This window comes from Amphibalanus amphitrite, unplaced genomic scaffold (assembly GCF_019059575.1).
Source record: "Amphibalanus amphitrite isolate SeventyFive unplaced genomic scaffold, NRLGWU_Aamphi_draft 001346F_arrow, whole genome shotgun sequence".
NCBI classification, from domain to species: domain Eukaryota; kingdom Metazoa; phylum Arthropoda; class Thecostraca; order Balanomorpha; family Balanidae; genus Amphibalanus; species Amphibalanus amphitrite.
In genome coordinates, this window is record NW_024882839.1 from 80,969 (window position 1) to 95,516 (window position 14,548).

A 14,548-nucleotide genomic window follows, 5' to 3' on the forward strand; every position below is an offset into this window, starting at 1 on the left:
TCATGATCATTTCAGGGACACCTGCTAACATTATTCGCCCTTACTTCTTTGTCGTGAGAACACTTACGGCTACTCATTAATTGTTGGCGAATAGGTAGCACGACTTTACTTGCAAAGTTACGTTTATTCATTATATCAACACAACTGCATGAATTACTGTTGGCAAACGAAAATGACATTTAAGTCCCACCAAATGAGAGCCCGCGCTGGAAGCACTGTTACGCGTGATTTGTGTGCTTTGTTTGCTAGGCTCTTTCGATCTAAGTGAACCATTTCAGGACCGTGGGATGCGAAGGTTAGGGGAAATATTGGGCCGATTCGATCAGACTAGTGTGCCGCAGGGGCTGAGCCCACATTCTGAGGGAGGACAGCATAACCTGACGGGACAAGACAAGCCAACCGACCGCTAAAACTATGTTTTAGGGCCTTGGCTAAAACAACTGCCCTGGAAATGCACACTCTTTTCGTAGCTGTCCTCTCTCGGAGGTCTGGCGGAATTTTGGCTGACCGGCAGTCCTGAGCCTAGAACCGGAAGCATGATCGATCATGAACGATCATCGGTCAATAATTGAAAGGTTCGGGTGGATTGGTCAATAGAAAATGAACGGATGGGCTCCTGAAAGGAAAGTCTGGCCTGGTCTGCGAGGGGGCATCTGACGCCACCTGAAACAAATTGGTGAAGCATGATGACTGTGCTCGACGAGGTAAGCAACCAACATGTTCAATTGTCAATTAAAAAAGCCAATTAGGAGTTGTTTCAGAGTATGTTCGATCATAATTTCTCGGAGAGATGAATTCTCAGCTGAGGTGCTTACCTGCTGGGAAGACGTAACCAACATCTTAGGACTTTGATTATCACCGAAATCCAAGGCGTCGCTTCCGAGATACTTCCGATATACCGGAAGCAGGGACGGTTCCCTGGACGTTTCCTGCACACAAAGCAGATCGAGAGCGCCGTCTACCCGGCACCACCACCTCAACTACCACCCTCTGCAGCCCACCAAACTCCCGTATAGATGTCGCTGTCGGCGCGGCGGCGGCTCCCCGAGGCTACTGGTCCGGCCGGCCGGCCGGCTCGCCGGCCCGTACCAGTGCTGTTCTGGGCCCGGAGTTGGGAGAGCGGGGTCGCGGCGGTGCGGCTGGACCACATTCAGCGGCGACCGTGACAGGTAGGTCCGGCGCGGCCGGCTTGGTGCGCTCGCCGGCCGGCCTCCGGGGCGAGGCTGACCGCGTTCTGGCGGCGTTCACCAGCTGGGGCCTGGGGTACCGTCCGTGGGGGCGGTCACATACGTGGCGCTCGGCAGACGGGCTGGCCACGTGGTGCTGAAATGCATAGTTCATGGTGCGTTAGGGTGTGAATAGCTGCTCTTTATGCGGTGATTTGTGGGATTTTTGTTTACACCGGAATGTCTTATGGTACTTTTTATATTGGCGGCATTCATGGCAAGTTGAACTGCTCCTTTACTCCTTAAAGGAGTAGGTAATGATTACATAGTTAAATTTTGGGAACACTTTTTCATTATCAAACTTCTCACTCAGTTCATTAGTCATGATAACACTCCGAGCGCTCGTATCTGTTCAAGGCATTATCGCGCATAGCACATGCCTAAATACATACTGTGCGCTAATTTTACATTTAAGTGTAAAATACTGAACCGAGTATTGTGTGTCTATGAGCTCTGGTAAAACAATTCAGATATGCAATGCCAGTTTAAAAAAAAAAAATGAATTGCAGCCAGCGCTTTTGTCTAGTAAAACTGGCCTTGGCTTACAAAAATCAACCCTCAGCTAAATGGATCAAGCCAGTTAGTGATTCATTTCCTTCATTGTTTGATTGTGTGGCAGATCATTAACTTAGATATTTCGATAGCTCAACGTCAAAGTCGCTGTCGTGGTGCGAACATCGCGACGTTTTTCCCTCCTATCCGCGTAACCTTGCTACATTTTTTGTCCAGCGTCGTCCGTAAAAGGTCAAATGGCCTCCACTCTCACTAATAAAGAGCGTGGCGAATAGCAATCGACTACGACCGGTGTTAAATAATGGAGAGTACACGCGGCATATGAATAAGAAGCCAATGGGAAAATATTACGTACTTAAATACCTTTTGACGCTTGCTTTGTTTTGATATATTGTAACAAATTTAAACTTACCTCGGGTAAGAATTTAACATGACAAGAGTTCAGATCATTTTGCTTTCTATGGTCCAATAAGTTTATTTATTTAACCAAGAACTGTTCGAAGCTATATAACAGTTATACGGATAGCGATATGCCCAGAATCGACCTTCCACAAACTCGGATTTTGCAGTACGAAGCCCCAAAGCCTCTCGTTCTCGCAAAGAATGTGTCGAACGCTCATGACGCACTGTCAGTAGATTACAGGCGTGTGCCCTCTTTAAGTTCAATGTTTTTACGATAAAATGTTTTCTCACGAAGTGTAATTTGAGAATGAAACACAGCTCATTGGTATAGATTTGTATGTTCCTCTTGCCATTGTCGTAAATGATTTTCACGCTTTAAACCCACGAGAAACGACTTGCAAGGAGACAGAATTATCACATTGCTGAGATTAACCCTTCCCGGCCGAAAGTTGCCGTGACGGACCTTTTCTACGATTTTTTTAGAAGCTCAAGCATTAGGGAAAGAGAGTTAAACCTTATCGGCCAAAAGGGGGTGGGTGCTGCCCCCATAGGTTTTTTCCACGATAGTTCGGGACATGCTGTCGATAGAAAGCTGAAACGTGGAATACCTAACCTTTAATTAAAGCCAGATCTTGGGACACTAACTACATTTTCAGGCTAGGTCAGGTCACTGATCTATGACGTCGTAAATGAACCTCGGCATGGTCTTCCACGGTCCGTAATCCGTCTAAAAAGCCGTAATGGTCCTAACTTCGCAACACCCTCAGTACCAGACGAGCTTTCACAGCGAGGTGAAACTTGTAGGGCAGAAACACCCGAAGTGTCACAACTTGAATATCACTATTTTTTTCGAAGGTTCACCTGAGGTCAGGTCGGTCACGTGACTTCACCATTACCTATATAGTCAATGGGAAAGTATGGAAACTGTTATTTTGGCGCTGGCAATGGTCTAAAACTATATCTCAAGCGCGCATAATCGTGATTGGAAGCACTCCTTGCAAGGTATGGTGATTCACTTTTGCATTTTTGACCTTGCGTGACGTCACTTATGACGACACTAATGTCATTAGAGTTGATCGTCAATAACTCCCGATCAAATTGAGCTAGTGAGTCCGAGAAGCCACCAATGGACTCTGAAAGACCTGCCAAATCGAATGATATGCAATAGTACCTCCTTTGACCTGCTTCATGACCTGAGGGGCTCTGACATGACCTGGACCCTAGGTCAACACCTTAAGTTGACCTCACCTAAACAAAAATGATGCCATTCAACGCGCCTGTCCTAGCCAAACACGATGGTGCCAAAATCTGCGACCATTTTTGGTGAAGCTAGTTACCAAAACCGACCCCGTACCCTTGGGCACTTGACCTGACCTCAGAGGTCACCGGTTGACCTGAGACCTTAAAATCGGGTACAGTTCGCTGCGTCTCGCAACGGCGCACACGTTCACGACGCTCTAGCTCAAGTAGGGGCAGTGTGTGTGTGTGTGTGTGTGTGTGTGCAGGGGGGGGGTCATACCAAGCCCCCTCAGCCCCTCGTCTAGGTTTGAAGAAAACCAAGAGTAGAAAACCAGTAGGTCCGTTAAAAAACGACATAGCTGACCTTCGATTCAAGCCGGATCTTCTAATAGCAACAGCATTTTCAGGTCAGGTCAGTGGCGCCGTAAGTCAAAGTGAACCTCTGAAGTCAGCATGGTAAAAAATGTCGGAAGCTTGCAAGTTGCAAACTGCAAAGCCTGATGCCATTGATATTAGTTAATTTTCGCTGAGAGCTGAAACGTGCAGGAAGTAGCAAGCTACCAAGTCTTCATTTCCCATGTCTTATGTTAATCAGGTTCACCTGAGGTCAGGTCTGTCACGTGACCTTACAGTTATAAGTTAATGGGAGAGAATACACATGGAAGCTGGTATAGGTATCGGAGCCAAAAGTAGGTAAGACACGACAGGGAATTTCAGTGAGTAAGCACATCCATATCCCTCCTTGGGAGTCCTGATTTTTTTTTTTTTTTGATTTGGGACATGCCTGGCAGTCTGTGCTGTCATATGGAACGTCCGTCACTAAGGTCACATGAGGTCATCGGACTTTTTTTCGGCAATAATTCCTGCTAAAATCATACAGCGAATCGGAAGCCCACTCTTAGGCTCTGAAAGGCTTGCCGAATCAAATGATATGCATCATTACCTTCTTTGACCAGCTTCGTGCCCCAGTGGCTTATACATGACCTTAGCCCGAGCGCAACACCCTAAGTTGACCTCACCCAAACAATAAAGTATATCATTCGACGAGCCTGACTATCACGAACACGATGGTGCTAAAAATCTCGGCTCTGTGATCATCTTTGGTGAAGTAATTCATCAAACACCGAACCTTGGGACACGACTCACCTCAAAGGTAATTTGCTGACCTCTGACAGAAAATTTGGGCATCAGTCGCTGTGTCTCATATCGGCATACGTGCTTCTTTTTGGGAAGCTCTAGCTCAGTTAGAGGTGAAAAGACTTATGAAGTTCCTACGATTATATTTTTTTAATAACCGCTGCTACGATAAACAGACAGCAGTGCTAGGCGAGCGACCTAGTCACGCATAGTTCCGCGACATAGAGCATATCGATCGAGTGCACTCCCTTTATTTTTTTTTTCAAACGAATAGACGGAATTTATTGATCCCTGGTTTGAACCGGCACTATCTGTCAGAAGTACAGCTATGAAATTGGTGGACGAGACGGGAGTTAGCCTCATGCTGTGCGGAGGGAGCGTACGCATAGAAAAACTGTTACGAGCGTACGGCATCAGTTGTTTTTTCCATCATGTCCAATGGGCGTTGGCCATTGGTTATCGCCTACCATCTATAGTTGTTGCCTTCATTATCAGGTAAGGGCATCAGCTGAATTAATTTGCCTTTGTTGAGTGTGCCGTGTCAAAACATTGCAGATCTGCCAGATCTAGCTACCACATAAAGGCGCTTGCTTTTACCCATGGGTTACCTATGAAAAAAAAAAACTGAAGGTGCCTTTCTGCCTACATTATCGGTATCTCCGATGATACCGCGCATAGAAGTTGTTTTGCCATGCACTTTGAGTAAGCCATCATTTTCTTTTTTGTATTTGCGTTTCAAGTATAAACCACCTGGAGCAGCTGCGGCCCTCTGGTCCGATAGCTCAAGCTTCCCTCCCGCGTCTTGTGAAGTCAAACGCACGATAGCACGGTAGTGCTCCTAGCCAATCGTCGGGAATTCCAGACCCTATGGCGGTCTTCCAGTCCGCCCAGCCTGGAGACATCCAATCTGGACTGTCATTCACCATTCCTGCAAGTCACTCGCTCCGCATGGGTCCATGAGCGCAGCGACCGAGGCTCACTTCACTGACGATCGGGTGAACCAGGCCAAACAGTATATCACACAGGCATTGCTGGCATGCAGCTCATGCCTGTCGTGGCGTGAACGTGAGAGCAACCGGGAATTTTAATGTTGGCTGAATGTTTTAAATGTGACTCTTCCATCAATATTTCCATCAGAGGCTTCTCAGCAATGATTCGGGTGAATGAAACATTCAGTGCGTGATCTTCCGCAACACGCAGATAATCAGTTTTTTTTTATACCGTGATGATCCACGAGAACCAGGAATTCCATCGATCGTGCGCATGCTGTATTCCTGCAACCGTAGGATTGCAAGTTGCAATAAGACTAAAGTGCATATTATGCACTGCATAATCTGTTTATACTGCAGATAAGAATTACCGTACAGATGAAATAAATCCTGGTGATGCGCTTGGTTGTTTGAACACGAACAGGGGGACAGGGCAGCGTCCTTTCCCATCTAAAAACTCTCCTCGAATACATTATTTCTAATGTCACTGCCCAGAATGCTTCCTCCTTCTCCCAGATGTTTATTTTATGCCATTTTAGTCCCTGGGTAACATCCTCACCCTGGTCATAGTCACAGCCTGGCGAACCGGTTCGGTCAGACGGCGGTCGTCTCCGCCATCGTTACCGGTCCGTCTGCGGAAGACGTCTCTCACGGGGATAAGTATGAGCCCGTCGTGCAGTTAGCCGAGATGAAAATGACGTAATGACTGGCTTTGAACTGGCTGGATGTGAGCGGATGTGAGCTCCATCCTATAACGGTGGATCGGCTAAGAAAACGGCACGCAAGAAAAATCCTTTTCATGACCTGCGAAAGTAAATTTTTGCTGCAGTTTTCTTTACGCAAGAAGCTCGCTCTTATACAAGTTACGTCAGATTTTTCGAACATTTATCGTTACGATGATACAGTTGCTTGCTTACGAATGTGTGTAACTGAATTTAGCACGTCATTTGACACCAAAAAGTGTTCTGAAGTCCGTAGGTCGCATACGATCGGCCCCCGGTCAACAGACATGGTAGCCCAAATCTAGTCGGATATGAAAATTCTTCTAAATCCATAGACTTTAATGCTAAATTGACTATATTTGAGAGGGTTTTATGAAGATACATGACCAGATACAGAAAAAAGCTAGATGCTATCTTGTATAATAAATCGTATACTATCTGCGACTTTTGAAGTGTTTTTCAATCTGAGGTACGGAAATCGTGTTCCCAAGAGACTGAAAGTAGCCATGCTTTACATTAGACCCAATGTCAAAAATTCGGAATCTGACGAAATTGGCCATTTTTACGTCGGATTTATGAACATTCTAGACAGGATATATAAAAACCCGAGATGCTATCAGGTGGGAAATTTCATTGTCTATTACCGCTTTTTGAAGTGTTTTTCGATCTGAGACCGGCAAATCGTGTTCCCAAGAGACTGAAAGTAACCCTGTTCTACAGCAAGACAATGGCAGGATTCTAATATTTGATGGAAGATATCTTAGGTGATGATAACCTTACCACTAATTGCAATGCTTCATTGGAAAGCTCAACACTGGCACTATCATCGGTCTTTGCATTGCTATTTCACAGAACAACAAGAAATAGCGTTTTGAAGCCTTTGAATATTGACTTACTTTTCATCGACGGGCTCGATCCCCATCACCAACAACAATTTTCCGGGAAGTCAGGATTTTGCAGATATTTAAAGGGACCCTCCCACCTTCAAAAAAGTTAATGAATTGGCATGAAAGTGATGTCGCTCGGTTCAGAAAGAGCAAAAACGAATATCTACCAAATTTCATCGAAAAATATTCACCGGTTTTCAAGATATTAGACTTTTACTTTTGTTTACTTTTTGGGATCTCCGCTGTTCCTAGCGACTTTATTTGAAAGTGCGGCATTTGTTGCGCGCAAAGCAGCATATACCACCGCGTGCTACAAAACGTTTTAGTCAAACATTTAACGGACGTTCGAAAGCCTGATGACGTCATCAGACTCCCATAATGGTTAAGAGATAGGGACCACGCTGGTCCCACCCTGCAAGTAAAGGGAAGAAATTTCTTGAACACCATAAAGCTGCGGGGGTTGCGACCAGGATAAATGGTGGTTTCTGAGCCTGGCCGCAAACTTGGCTATCTCAACTCAAAACTAATGTTAAGGTGGGAGGGTCCCTACTCCCTTTAAGCAGAATTGCAGAGCTGTGTTAATGCTACGACACTTTAATATACATTTTAAGAAAACTGCTTTTTTTCTTAGCATGAGTTAGGTCTCAGAAACAGCGACATGTCGATATAATGAGGAAAAATAAGTGCAAATGATCGTGCAAGAGAGTATCCTTAGCTCCCTAGCAACCACTTAGCAACGTAAGGCAAAATAGTAAACAACTCCTGTTGATATCAGGTACTCAGCCTTGGAAGCACACTAGATGGTCACCATACTGGGCTTCATACTGAATTTTGCATACCAGAATGGATGTTTCCAACTAAAATTATTTTTTCGCAAAATTTATCTTTGTTGCTCTACTATTTTTCGTAAAACCGAGATGTACAAACTTCATGATATCAAAAATAATATTGTGATAATGAAAACCGCCATATAAAACAAGATAATTGCTGAGATCATGCCTACTAAACTTGGTCCTACCCCCTAATTCAATATACCCTGGCATACGATTATACTTTCTGTGAGTGTTTTCTGTGAGTGCAGAGTGCTTTCTGTGTTTGTGGTTTTGATATTGCAATTCTAATCAGCAATAATCAAAATCATAAATTGCAATTGGCATGTTTTATGTCTTTCGATTGTTTTGAAAAAATTGCTGGCATGCAATAATGTGTAGAAAATAATAGAAATGCTTAGGACGTTCTTAGAAATTTATCTCCTAACTGGCATCCGTCAGTTTGCCAAAACCGCAATGCTATGTCAACGGCTTCATCTATCTTTTTATAATCCGATCCCGTAGCTCAGTTGGTTAGAACGTTGGACTCCGCGTGGTGAGAGCACGCGTTCCCGGTTATGACAGTCCGGGTTCGAAGCGCGACGGGCGCTCGACATTTATGGGCCTCCTGACAGGTATGGTTGCGGTTGGTGGCAAGCCGTAGCCAGGCGAAGTCAGCGAGGGGACCGGCCGTGCGCGGCTTTGTGCGCACGTAAAACTTTGGACTCTAAATTCTGCCATAGAATCGGAATTGTGCGATCGGAGGGTAGAGGGCAGGGTCATCGCAACAAGCTTCGCTTAGCGGTGGCTCTGTCCTTGTGAATCCTTCCCATCAAAAGGTTCGGACTAAATTTATAAAAAAACAAAAATAAAAATATTTTTTTCAAGCTTCACTTTATTTAAAGTCTGTCGGTGTTTAAAGATGAGCGATGCGCTTTGATGGAACTGGCATATAAATCTATTGTATTTTCTGGCATTAGATAGTGTGACAATCAAATCATCCTTTTATTCCGTAGGGGAGAGTGGGGTAATTTGGCCGGTGGTGTAAATTGGCCGCCCCCACCTGTACGAAAGCTGATAAAAGTGAATGAAATAACTTTAGTCTCTATTCATTTGTCATCGGCAGAACTAACTCGAGAACAAATGTCAAAACTTTCCCCCTCTTAGTTTTATTCAAAATTAATAAAAGGTGAATTTCGTTAGAAAATGGTAACTTTTACTTCCATTTAAAAATTTGTATAACATGAAGTATTTGGGCTGTAAACGAATCCCAACATTATAGTGCCATTTTTGAGGGTTTTCAGCGGTTCCAAGAGCAATTTCATCTAGTTCTGTACATCCATGACGACTTTATAGACAAACATTTTCAGAATGGCAATGTGGGGTTATTTGGCCGGGACTAGCGGGGCAACTTGGCCGGCGCGCTCAGAGTCACTATGCTGGGCCGGCCGAGTTGTCATGGTCAATTATACCATAAAGGACATAATTCATGACCAACTTTGACTACCTTGATGCCATATTTCCTATTGGACAGCTGTAAGGGCATGTGACGTCATCAAAGGTTACCTAACGCTTTTTTGCTAATAAATACTTACAGAAAAAGATACAGCCGCGCAAATGGTCTCATTGTGTTCAGCTCGTCAAGGCGCATCGAATGATATACATGATGACCTTGGACTCACGTAACCTTGAGGTCAAGCGACCTGAGGTAGCGTGACCTGAAGCCAACCTTTGACCTTGACCTCTCGAGGTCAACACATACATGTTTCGATGCGGAATGACGAGAGAATTACGATGGTACTTTTAGTTTTGGCCTAGCTTGATTACTTCAAAAGCTATTCGTAAAAAACTGTCATCGCATCTAAAGCCGCTTTTTTGACTATTTTCGACCCCTGTGACGGCTGAGCCATCTCCAAAATGCTTCAAATGCGTCGTAGGACACACGTCATTGCTGAATGTGAATCTGACTCGCTTATAACAAAAATCAGGGCCTCAAACTAACACCGGCCAAATTGCCCCACACCCCCGGCCAAATAACCCTGCTAGTGGGGCAATTTGGCCGCTTTGCAGACCTTTGTAATACGTCACAATTTCAATATAAGTAGTTAATCTATCATTTCAAGTTTACTGTCCAAGGAAGTAAAATGTATGCCACACCTGTCAGCGCTGAGAAAATGCAGAAATGTGTTGTCGATTTTTAGTTACATCGTTTTCTAAAAAAAGCGGCCAAATTACCCCACTCTCCCCTATAACGACTTATCCACTGATATTCAGTTCAAATGTCTTTTCGTAAACACATTCATTGTATTTCATGCGTTCGTATTCAGTCTGCGAAAAGCGCAGAGTGATCAGTTTTGAGCAAACAAAGCTGACCAGTAGCGCACAAATGTAGATTCAGATGATTCTGTCACGTCTCCAGTCAGGACTGTCGTTCCCATCACGACTTCTGTCGGCTGGTGTCACGGCGCACAGGTTCTGTCGTGACCTGCCTGTCACGGATGGGGGTCACGGGAGCGCCCCGCTGCGCCGCACGCGTCCCGTAATGGGATTAGGAGCGACATGTCATTACGGAGGTGACCGAGCCACGCCCGTGCGATGCCCCCTCCTCTGCCCCTCCCCGCTCTTCTCCTCCCTTCCCCACCTGCGTCTCTGACCGTATGTTCGGGTACCCATCAGGCAATGTTTCTGGTGCCCTGCACGCAAATACCGAGCAGGCATCAAACAAATTGATATAATGTGAGCAGCGGTCGACAGCCGTGAGATGAATGTAATCTGCTTGCAGAAAAAGAAATCTCTGAAATGACGCTATTAATGGTAAAACTATAATGATAGAATTACGGATAATGAAAAGGATGAAAAATAATGTACCTAAAAATTATAACAAACGATAAAAATATTGCTATATCTTCGGTCTGATAATCAAAGCAAAACAATTAGCGTCTACTGAGGAGCAATTAGTTCGAATAGCTGTGCGTTAGAGTAGGTAGGCTCACTTTTAAGACGGGATACTATATATTTATTGACACGCAGTCTGTGGTGATGCAATTAACTCAACTGTATTCTTTATTGTCATTTCAGTAATAATAAGTTGGGTAACCGTTCCGACTATTCATTTTCCGTAATTGACGAAGCGTCTGCTTTCTTCACGGCATCTAAAACCACGAAATCACGAAATAATAATTTTGCCTTATTTTTGTCCTACATAATTACCCCAGCTCTCCTTTGCCTTGCACATTTACCGTCACTGTAAAACTTCCTTACAACAATCGTTATTTTTTCCAGGTAATCTGACAGCACAGCCATGGGGAAAGGACAGGAGATGGAGGGATGCGGCCAGTGCGTAAAATACCTGCTGTTCTTCTCCAATTTCCTAATACTGGTAAGTTCTTTGGAAAATCAAGTGACTTATTTGCATATTTTAGTTGGTGATGGGTAGCTTATGAAATTGAAACTGTCCTTCGGGCTGAAATCGCATTGATTAGAATCTGAAATTAGAAGAGGACATCAGTAAGGTCTCGCTTACCCTGTTTGACCCGTTTTCGTCGTTGCTCTTCGTTAAATTCGCTAGCATTGCTATGGTTGTACGATGCTCCAGCAACGGAGGTTACAAACACTATATGCCTAATGCCCAGCTTGCATACCTAAATTGGATCTGTTTACGTTCACATGACAACGGAATTCTAAGTGAATGAAGGTCTAGTCTGCAGGTCGGTCTCGACAGGGACCTAAGTCCTAACCTGTGAACCAGGTACGGAAGCTTTAGTTCCGAGCGATTGATCTAGGTGGCAGCACCTGCACCCGACCACAGGCATACTGACGATGCGCCTGGTGTACCAGGCACCAGTGATTCCCATGGCTAGAACGTGAACCAAATGAATAGATGTCAAACAGTCACCAACTATGCGATGTAATTATGTCATTAATGCAGTTATTCTGCACAGGCCGTTCACGAGTACCTACTATAGTAGTGAAAGCTCGACTTACATACCTTCATTTCACTCGGTCTACCTCCACAACTCTCAGTCTGTGCCGTCTACGAAATAAGTCACACCGTTCCGTGCTTCTATCCTCAGGATACTGAAATCCTTCTCCTCCACGCCGCAACCCCCCCCCCCCTCCGGGCTGGACAGGCAACTTTATCTCATGCGAGCTGCTCCCAACAAAACAAAACAAAACGAAATAAGTGCAGAAAGACTGACTCGCCCGTCTCTTCAAAATTCGGCTCTCCGCCCCCTGGCATGCCCCACTCTACCATCACTTACTGCCCCTCTATCTCTTCAACAGGTGGGCGGTGTCGCAGTTCTCGCCATTGGAATATGGACGGTGGTTGACAAGACAGAGTTCGAACAGCTCCTGGGGACCGATCTGTACGCTTCGTCAGCCTACATCTTCGTGGCGACCGGCGTGGTGGTGACTCTTATATCGTTTCTCGGCTGCCTCGGGGCCATCAAGGAGGTCCGATGCATGCTCTTTACGGTAAGGAGGAATGATAACGGGGTGGAGGTGGAGAGGAGACATGTGAGGTCATGAGGCTAGAGGAGATGTGTGAAGGATAGGAAAGTACAGGTAGAAATATGGGGTATGCTGTGGATATGGATGAGAGGGGAGGCATGAGTTGAAGGGCTAGTTAGAATCGAAGTAGTGTGTGTATTCAGCGTCACCGAGTTATTATCTATAGCCATGGTGTGATTGATATTAGCCAGCGATGCTGACCATTGTATCCCGCCCCGATGTCCGCGTTCTCAGTACTTCATCATCCTGCTGGTGTTGTTCGTGGTGCTGCTGGTGGGCGGCATCGTGAGCTACGTGTTCAGACATCGCGTCAAGGACACCATCATGGCGCAGATGATGGCCTCGCAAGACGAGTACGAGACCAACCAGGCGGCCAAGGATGCCTGGGACGCCGCTCAGTCACAGGTAACGCAGAGGAAAATAAATGGTTTGATACCGACATTCAATGTCTTATAGCAAAATGGAAGACTAAAGACTACGTGTTAATTAAATATAAGAGGCTACTCAGCGTTCCAATGAGCTCGTTGGAGTGTGGAGGCCTTATGTATAATCCGTCATCAATTTTCTACTCAGCTGTTTCATTGTGTTTCATTTCATTGTGTGTCACCTGTTTCATTGTGGCTCGTTCCTTCCTGAGATACCGTGGCCAGTAACCAAGTCTTCGTCCCTCAGACAGTTACCTGTCTCTTTCTCTCCCCTCAATGAATTGTCTCAGTGTGACCCGACCCGTAGCCCTCCCTCCGTTTACTTGACTCGTCCCCCGTCCCTTCCTCAGATGGAGTGCTGCGGTGTGACCGGGCCCGCCAGTTGGACGGGCCATGTCAGCCCCCTGCCCGACTCGTGCTGCCCGGGACCGGTAGAACCCGGATCGTGCACACTCGACGACTCTTACCAGGCCGGCTGTAAGCAGCGTGTACAGGAGTTTGTGATGGAACACGCCGCTGTACTGGGAGGAGTCGGAGTCGGCATCGCCTTCGTACTGTTCCTCGGTATGGTGCTGTCCATGGCGCTCTTCAAGATGATTGTGTGAAGATGAATTGAGGGAGTGTGGGAGTTGAGTGGAAGTGAAGTGAGTGTGAGTGAGAATAGATTGACTGACGTATGTCGTGATATGGGTGCGTGATATGGGTGGGAGATATGGGTGCTAGGAAGGTATGCATAAGTCAGGGATTCGAAGTCATCATGTTAGTTGAAACCGGAGGGTTGGTGGTAAACTATGTAGACTGACTAATTCTACAAGATCTGATGGATCGAAAGCCTGGACATACATGACTTGAGTCAGGGGCGTGAAAGACATCACAGGCGCTGTCGACCTGTAGACGGTAATCTGAAAAGACCCCCATAAAGCGCCGTCTGGAGCTCAGTTTGTTGGCATAACAAAAAGTGGATCACGGCCCGAATTTCCAGCATTTGGTGACAGCGCGGGGTTTCCAGGATCTCGGGGATGAATGAAAGGTACTACATTAGCCTGGCGATAATGTCGTTCTCATTAGATGATTTATCTCAACGATATTGTAAGATAATAAGACAAGTATGTCTGCTTGATGTGCTTGCTCCTTTGAAGTCTGCGACCGTCTACATATGCCTAACATTTTCAGTCATGTTGTGCCATGCTGAATGGGAGTTGACGTAACTGCCCTTGAACTCAAGCACTGATATCCCAAGCTTGTCTCTTAGTAGTTGGTTAATTGCTCGTCGATATATTTATAATAGGTCTCCTGCCTTACGATAAATAGTTAGATGCAGGCATATTTCCTTCAACGTGTGCAAGGGTGAGTTGAAAGCATGTGTATTGATTATCATTCATATCGAATCGATCACATTGACACATATCTCTGGTGCAGTTTTCTGTGTGGTGTTTCGTCTGAGTAATGTTAATAAATTTATCTCTTATTCCCATTGTTACTATGGAATATGAATACCGCATTACCACACAGGGCATGCAGGTGTTCAATGGTTGTGCTCGACCGTGCCAAAGCATGCTGTCCAAGTTTAGCGAGAAGCAATGTCTCAGGAGGCAGGAAGTTCCTCCTTCTCTGAAAAAGTCGGAATCTGTCAAATCTGAGGACACTCTTGCATAGGATAGGCATCTACTGAGGATGCTGGAGGTGA

General features: G+C 45.5%; 1 protein-coding gene across 1 annotated transcript; it reads left to right on the forward strand.

The window, feature by feature from the left end:
* The first annotated feature begins 942 nt into the window (after nt 1-942).
* On the forward strand, nt 943-14,329 carry LOC122372331 (CD151 antigen-like). The gene is made up of 5 exons (XM_043349417.1): nt 943-1,169; nt 11,207-11,303; nt 12,209-12,400; nt 12,671-12,841; nt 13,212-14,329. Exons 2-5 carry the CDS (start codon nt 11,226-11,228, stop codon nt 13,464-13,466), a joined length of 696 nt encoding a protein of 231 aa, XP_043205352.1. The 5' UTR covers nt 943-1,169; nt 11,207-11,225; the 3' UTR covers nt 13,467-14,329.
* Nucleotides 14,330-14,548: the final 219 nt, after the last annotated feature.

Bases quoted from the DNA above. Each gene is read 5' to 3' on its own strand.
- LOC122372331 (XM_043349417.1), top strand. From the start codon at position 11,226: ATGGGGAAAGGACAGGAGATGGAGGGATGCGGCCAGTGCGTAAAATAC. The intron at 11,304-12,208 runs GTAAGTTCTTTG...TCTCTTCAACAG, and splicing joins TCTCCAATTTCCTAATACTG to GTGGGCGGTGTCGCAGTTCT. The intron at 12,842-13,211 runs GTAACGCAGAGG...TCCCTTCCTCAG, and splicing joins GGGACGCCGCTCAGTCACAG to ATGGAGTGCTGCGGTGTGAC.